Source organism: Hippopotamus amphibius, chromosome 14 (assembly GCF_030028045.1).
Source record: "Hippopotamus amphibius kiboko isolate mHipAmp2 chromosome 14, mHipAmp2.hap2, whole genome shotgun sequence".
Lineage (NCBI taxonomy): Eukaryota > Metazoa > Chordata > Mammalia > Artiodactyla > Hippopotamidae > Hippopotamus > Hippopotamus amphibius.
In genome coordinates this window covers 37808332-37816155 of record NC_080199.1, presented here as the reverse complement: position 1 = coordinate 37816155, position 7824 = coordinate 37808332, and the positions used below count along the sequence as shown (strand labels likewise).

At 35.5% G+C, this 7824-nt stretch overlaps 1 protein-coding gene across 2 annotated transcripts in view; it reads right to left on the bottom strand.

Moving 5' to 3' along the window:
* Positions 1-4049: 4049 nt before the first annotated feature.
* The window catches only part of DACH1 (dachshund family transcription factor 1), a 400280-nt gene continuing 396505 nt past the window's right edge, over positions 4050-7824 (bottom strand). For both annotated transcript variants that reach the window (XM_057707817.1, XM_057707818.1), the window contains one exon: positions 4050-6733. In XM_057707817.1, the coding sequence (XP_057563800.1) occupies positions 6696-6733 (38 nt within the window). In that variant the 3' untranslated portion in view covers positions 4050-6695. The remainder of the gene's footprint in view (positions 6734-7824) is intronic.

Here is a 7824-nt window from a genome sequence, read left to right as displayed (position 1 = left end):
TTGCCCACCTGGCCTTGAGGAGAGGGAGGTGGCATTTTAGGAACTTGACCTGTTTGTGCGTATGATCCATGTTGGTGAAGGGAGGCAGCACTGTCAGGTGTGAGAAGATGGACTGGGGCTGGGATATGCCAGACCAGGACCCGCATCTTCTCTCCTCTTTCAGTGGTGAGTGTTCTATCCCAGGTGTGGTGAGTTTCAGCAGGTTCATCTTGTACCTGGACAAGAAGACCCCAGTGGAGACTGACTTGTTACTTCTTACATAGAGGTGCATAGTAACTCATCCATCCCAGTGGGCTGTCCCATTACAAATTCCAGTATCTAATACCTTTCCCAGGCATGATGGGACATGGCATTCTCAGCAGCACAGTGTGTTGATCCACTGTGAGAAAAGGGGCAATGGTTGTTTCCCATGACTTCCATAACTTTATAGCATTGGGTGTCTCAGCAGGGATCCCCCAATCTGCCATATGGAGCAATGGGTCCTACTAGTAGCTCATTTGAATGTATTAAAGCTGGGGATAGTACCTTAGTCCACTGGGCAAGGTAGTTTTATCTGTTAATCGTTTAAGCTGCGGCTTTGCTATTCTATCCGTCCTTTCTACTAACCCTGCTGCTTCCAAATTATGGAGGAGCCGGAGCTACCATTCAATATTATGTTCTTTTGCCCAGTCTTGCACAGCATGACCTTTAGAATGTGACAACCTTTTAAAAAATATTAGTTTGAAGTATATTACTGGATGTGAGTACACCCAATGAGTAGAAAATAGAGATGTGTCATGCTAGAGAGGTATCAACCAGCTTATCTTTATCTGTTTAGTAGACAAAGTTTGGTGCACAATTAGCGTTGTTGAAAGAACAGCCGAAGTACCTGAGAGAGGGTGGAAGCTACTAGCAAAGTATCTTAAAGCTCTTGATGAATTATTCCAAAATACTTACTTTTTATCTGGGAGCTAATCTTGCTGCAACTGTTGAATCCCATTTTGATTGATCTGTACTGTTGTTGAGCTATATATACGTATAAAAATTTTAGTGGTGGCTCCAGGTATTATGTTCTATAACCAAAACATCACAGTCTACTTGTGTTGATTGACATTTTATCATTTCAAATAAGGCATAGAAACATTACCTCCTTTCACACCACTTTACACTTCCCCATTTACAAATTAATTGTCTTAAATATTCCTCTCCCCCCACATTGAGAATCATGGCACACTGTGGCATAATTTTTTCTCCCACATACCTGGAGTCTCTCCAAAGAGAAGGACAGCTTCTCGAAAACTGGATTCTAGGCATGAAATTCCAAGAGGTTCTCCCTAAATTGTATGGACTGTGAAAAATGTTTGGACTGAGGTCATTCAGAGGGAGGTAGCCTTGGTAATGATTGAAATAGAATTTTTACCTCCCTGTGTAGTTAGTTCTGAGGTCATGTTTGTCAATAATTTTATCGAGAAAAAATAATGTGACTTCTATTATTCTAGATTGTAAATTCATATTCAATTCAGAATTAGGTTCACAATGCTAGAATTACTTTTAAAAAATATATTAATTATTGTACAGATTTTATGTAATTTTTGTGATTTTAAAGAACTAGTAGTTGGCTTTTATAGTTCTGCACAGCTCACAATGGCCCCCACTCACTCCAATTACTCTCCCCACCCCACAGCATAAGGCCCACTAGTCATTTGCTATGTGATGCTTGCCACTCTCCTAGACAGTGGTCCTCAACCTTAGCTGCTTAATAGAATCACCCAAGGAACTTAAAAATCCTGATGCCACAGCCCCAACCCCCAGAGATTCAAATCTAATTGGACACAGTAGTTTCCAAAATTCCTCAGATGCATCTGTTTGTAGTACCAAGCTACCTTACTGCCATGTGCTTGCTCTGACTTGAGACAATCAGAACTCAGGGATTCTGACTTAGGACAAAAGAGAAAAAATTATTGGTTTGCTTTGAGGGGGTGGAGTTTTATGCTTCTGAGTAACAGAGGAATCCAGAGGAACACATATGTCTGCAATTAGAGGAGAAAGAAGGAGAGTCACTGAGAGGAGCAGAAAGATGAAAGTAGAATAGGGACCCTGGTCCCTGCGGACTGGTTGCAATACTGGCTTGAGGTTCCATGTGCACTCCTCTGTCTTCATAACCAATTGCTTCAGCTCTTTAGCCTTACAGGAATTTGTTTTGTCACAGCCAACCAAAGGAGTCCTAACTGATGCAATAGTTCAAATCAAAATCTCCAGCTCATTAACCTATAAATGTAAATGATGCTGCCACTACAAACGTCACTCATTACCTAACACACTCATTTGGGATTTAGGAATTTATGCTCTGTGGTTGAATCATTTTAGGTCATTAATTACCCTAGCCACATAGAGGTTGGATGATAAAAATTGAATATTGTACCTCTACACTCAATAATCTGAAATATTAGAAAATTGTTGTTTGTTGATTTTTGTGAACAGGCTACTTATTTAAAACAAAGTTTGTGAGCATTGGTAAGAAGAGTGATGTGATTGAAATACATGAAAAATAACATGAAAAGAATAACTAGTATGGTGTTTTACCTAGGGGAACATGTATCCATCACCTTTCTCAATCTCTACAGAATTGCCTGACCCCCATACTGTCTTGTATTAGTCACTAGAAGGTGAACGTGCAAAACGGCTCACTGGATTGCTACTACTTAGTAGGAAGGTGTCTAAGTCAATGCCCTCTTAGTACTAGCTCTGTATCTATGAGAGCCTAGAAGATGCTTAGTGCTCAGAAGAGAATCTTCTCTTGCTGAAAGTAAGACCTCCTATTCCAATGAAATTATAAGCTCCTCTGGGACAACAGCTATGTTTTCATTCATTACAACATTTAGCACAATGCTTTGTGCAGAATAGAGCCTTTATTAATGAATCTGTTTAAAGGAATAAATGAGGTTCGGTTCAGCTTTTATATACCAGTTGTACATATGAAAGATAAATGTTAGCACCAAGCCTACACATAAGGAAAAGTGATATATTTACAATGCCATTTACAATAATGTTTTAATTCTGTTAACATCTCTACTCCCCACACTGTAAAAATGCAATCCATGTAACTTTTATTTATAATTTACCCTCCTTTAATGATAAATAACTTTTGTTCATATTGTAAATTTGCTAATGCCAATGAAAACACATGGGGAGAAACCTTAAATCATCACCAAAATCCACTAACACCCAGAGGCTGTATGATGTTCTAGTACAAGTCTTAACTGACAAAAACATATGAGGACAGAAGACAAAAATGTGCTTGTAATGGTCACATAAACATTTGAGGTTTTTTATTAAGGATAAATCATAATTTGTTAATTCATTGAAATAATTTCTTTAGACAGAAAAAAAATTCATTTTCCATTCTTCTGGGAATCTTTAGAGTATTCACAGAGATAGTAACCAATATTTCTTTAAGTGCTGCATTTTGGATTGATTAAAACTTTTATATATTATTAAAGGATATTGGAATTGCAAAGTTTCTAAAGGCATTTTTTCCCAGTGATAGAGACTGAAAGCAAAACACTGAGTTAGAGTTACAAATCTACACTCATAGATATGGGAATAATATATTTTGTTCCATCAACATGTCTACTTTACATTATTCAGCACAAAGCTTTGTGAAATAAGAATCATGGGAATATAAGAATATAAAGGAAAAAGGTACAAATAACAGCTTCATAAACTGAGAAATGTACATAAATAAATCATGTATATGTGAGCAGTTTGCTTAGCTGGCAAGAAACAAAATATGGAAAATCTGCTTGTTAAACAATAGCTACAGAGTGTGCTTTTATGATGTTTTTCACCACAGTAATTCATATTAGAGATAGAAGCAGTTGCATGTTAAATAAAATCATCGAGCATTGTTCCCTTCACATGGTAAAGAGCTGACTTATGTTGTTTTTAGATGCCTCCCATTAGAAAGTAAATATTCCTTCAATGGTATGCATTTCACAAAATTTAATAAAGACGAACTGTAAATAAAGTCACGGGGAGATTTCAGACAGTTTTATTAGGAGATTGTTGAAAAGAAAAAGAAAATTAAATACAATAACAGGAAACGTGGTTCTCACATTGAAACCAGGCTCAAAGAACTAGGCTACCATAGAAAAATTTCCAATTCTTGCATTATGATGTAAAAACAGATTTTTTGTACAGATATTGTACAACAAAATTCGTAATAACCTTTTATCATTTTTAGAAAACTTTAAATATATAGATAAAAATAGACAATTTTCATAGGTCCTACATGAAGATGAGTATGTTCCGTTCCAAGGGCTTGCATAGAGCGCAAATGTGGTTATAATATAGAACAACTAGACATTAATAATTTTAGGATTACAAAAGCATGGAAACCTTAAAATGGGCACAATTTTACTTGTTTAAACCAAATTTTAAACCAACCTGTGTAACTAATAAGGGGGAAAAAAACTTAAGTTACAGACTTAAAATAACATTTCATGACTTGTAATATTTACAACAACATGTTAGTAAGATTCTCTCTTAGCATATAGCTGATAGCTTTTTTCTTTAATCCTTGCTAAAATTTCCTTTTATAGCGAACCAAACACTAAAGCATTCTCAAAGGTCTGGAAAGTATGTATTTTAAAACTATTTAACCTACTTAACAAGTGACTCTATGCAAAAAGCAGAGCAATGGCTGATTTTACTACTTATGGAAGTTGTAGGCTTTTTAAAAAACTTTCAAAAAATGTATGATTCAAAAGCTTGCCACAAGGCCCTCTGATTTTAAGTGTTGTAATCCTTTAAAGACTGCATACAGGGAAAAACAAGAGATACACACAACAAGGAATAGAATCTCTTGTGCTCAAATAACAAAAAAGGGTTATGAAAGAACTATGCTTAGAAAACCAAGTTTCTACAAAGCATTTACTAACAGTGTTTTAAATAAAAATATTGCTCCCTTTTAAGCAAGCTAAAAATAGGAACTGTATATATAACCTTTTTATTGTATTAAAAATGGTCTTAGCTGGTTATTAGCGAGCTACACAAAAGAAATATGTTCCAGTATTGCAAGGAAGACCTAAAAAACTATAAAAGCTTAGTGCCAGTGTATCTATAATGTTAATTTCTTTTCTTAACCAAATCATTAATACCCAATGAGAACTATCTTTAAACATTTTTAAGCTAGTTTTCTTGGTCATTTAAGATTTTGCTATTTATGGTAATAAATAATGTTATGATCGTGAAATTCTAAGATGACAGCAAAATCATAAAATGTCCAGCAACTGTACTGATTCACAATATCAGTCTTTAAAGGTGGAACTCCAAATATGTAAAAACAGAGAAGGTAACTTCAGCGTGTAATAAGCACTGTTTGCAGCTTGACTTCCAGTTATCTGCACAAAAGTGAAAACACATACTGTAACTTTCAAGAAGACAGTGAAAATAACACGTAGGCACCCTTCCCTCTGACCAGGGTGGGAAGCACAACACATTTTAACTTTATCACTCAGCGCTACATGGTATTGGACTGATACATCAAGGATCAAGGGTTTGTTAGGTTTTGTCTTTCAGCAACATTAACATAATATGACATTAACATATAAAAATATTTCTGGTGTTTTGATTTACTGTTCAGCCACAATCCATTCTCAATAGTGCAGTTTGGGGCACTGACTACGGTTCAATATACAAATAAAAGTGGCTGACACAGAGTTCTGATGTCACCAGATGCTTAAGATCTCATTCATTAATACTGTGACTCCAGACAAATATTTACATGCCTGCATGCGTTAAAACCAGAAAGGTGTCTTTCTGACCAACAGGGTGACAAAACATATTTTCTAAAATTTTCATTTTCCTAAACTCTAGTATACTACTGCATACATAATACCTTCCATGTATGTTTTATGTTCATATACTGTACATGTGACCAACAGTTTGAAGAAGAAGAAGCATGATCATTTTAAATTCTATACACCACTACCAGTTTGGAATGAAAACATGTTAAGTTTATATATTTTTAAGGAAAAAAAGACCTTCAGTGAAACCTTTTGGCTTATATCTAATGCTCCTTTTCAGATATGCAAAATATTATTTCACTGGGTTGTTGTCAATATTCATTTGTTGGTCTTTTGGAAAGTACGTGAACAAAAATCTTCAGGAGAAAACCAACAACTAGGGAGTTTAAAATAGAATGTAACAGAATATTACTCTTTGATTTATTGATTTTTTTAGGAATCCTCTACGTCCCCTACAAGTTCATTTCCAAGTGTTCTTGCTGGTTTTTGGAGGACGTAATTCTGTAAGTCTGGGTGACCAGTGCTACAAGAGTCTCTTGATGTGCTCAGATACAGAATTTTCAGAAGAGGAAAACGGTTCATTCCATTAAAAAAACAAAGCTAGGTCTTATTCAGACCTGCCTTTGACTCCATATACAAGTGTCCAGCAGCAAAGTTGCAGTTATTAAGTGTAAGAAGTTTGATACTTGTACGTATACAAACATTCTCAGGTCTCTGGTATGAACCACAGGTGAAAATCAATGAAGGAAACTTTTTTTTTGTAGAATACTTAAACTTTCAAAGAACATTAATACACAAAATTGAGGAAGTTCCCTTAAAAGGACTTTATTTTTTTTCTGAACTTTCCAATGATGAATGTCTGACTGCAAAGTTCTTTTCTATAACGTGGATTTCTTCAACAGGAAAGATTCAGTACATGACAGTAGTTTTCAAATACAGTCTTCCATCTAAAAATGAAAAACAAAAAATAATTAATTACATGACATCTGGGGGACAAATGTGAATATAAAGACTACATAGCCTGATATGAAATTTGTGGGTTTTATTCTATATTCACTTATTTAGGAAGTAACATTTTTCACATATTCTGAAAGTTAATTTCATAATTACATAGAGTTTATGTGACTGAAAATAATACAGCATTGCTAGTTCTCATAAATATATATTTGCTGTTTTGATATCAGTACAGAGCACTCAGAAAATTGGATGTGTGTGTGTGTTTTACTGATATGCAAAGCTAGTTGATTTCTGTTGAATGACAATTACTTCCTCTACGCTTGCAGAACCAAATTTTCTCTGAATGCACTCAGATATATCTCCATCACGAAAGACTGAGCTCCCATCTTACTCCTTAGAGGTGCTATTAAATATACCATGTAATGTAACTATTGTGCACACTTGTTGCTATTTATGTGAAAGCCACCTAGGTTATTTCATCAATATCAATGAACTAGAGCCTTCCCACCTTGAAGTGAGATTAACTGAACAATTAAATGTTAAAATGGAAATATATTACTCAACTCTCACCTATTGAGAAAAACACAGTTATGTGAAAAAGTATATCAGATCTTCAATAAACCCACTTGAATGAAGAAAAATAAGAAATTAAAAATCCAGAGGAAAAACAAAACAAAACAGAAGTCTGTTTCCCAAATGTAACACCCTCTCAACTGTCCATTTTGTGGTGTGGTCTAAACTTTGGAAATATTTGTATAAAATATGTTTAAATTTCACATTTTAATATCTATAGTAGAAGGTTGTGGGAAGACATTCAGAATTCTTTCTGAAACCTTGTAAATGCTACTAAAAGTAATTAAAGTATGTGGGCCGAGTGACTGGATGCAGGATGTCCTGCTTGAGCAGTGGAGGAGCTAAGGGTGCTGGACGTGGAGACCATGGGGGCATAGGCTACTGTGGAAACAGAACATTGACCCTCTCTGGGGGCGCAGCCCCTTTCTCTCTTGCACACCTCATATCACCCTGTTTGGCCTTGGAAGATGGCTGGTTAGCCAAAGATGGGTAAGATTCCTCAAGGGAG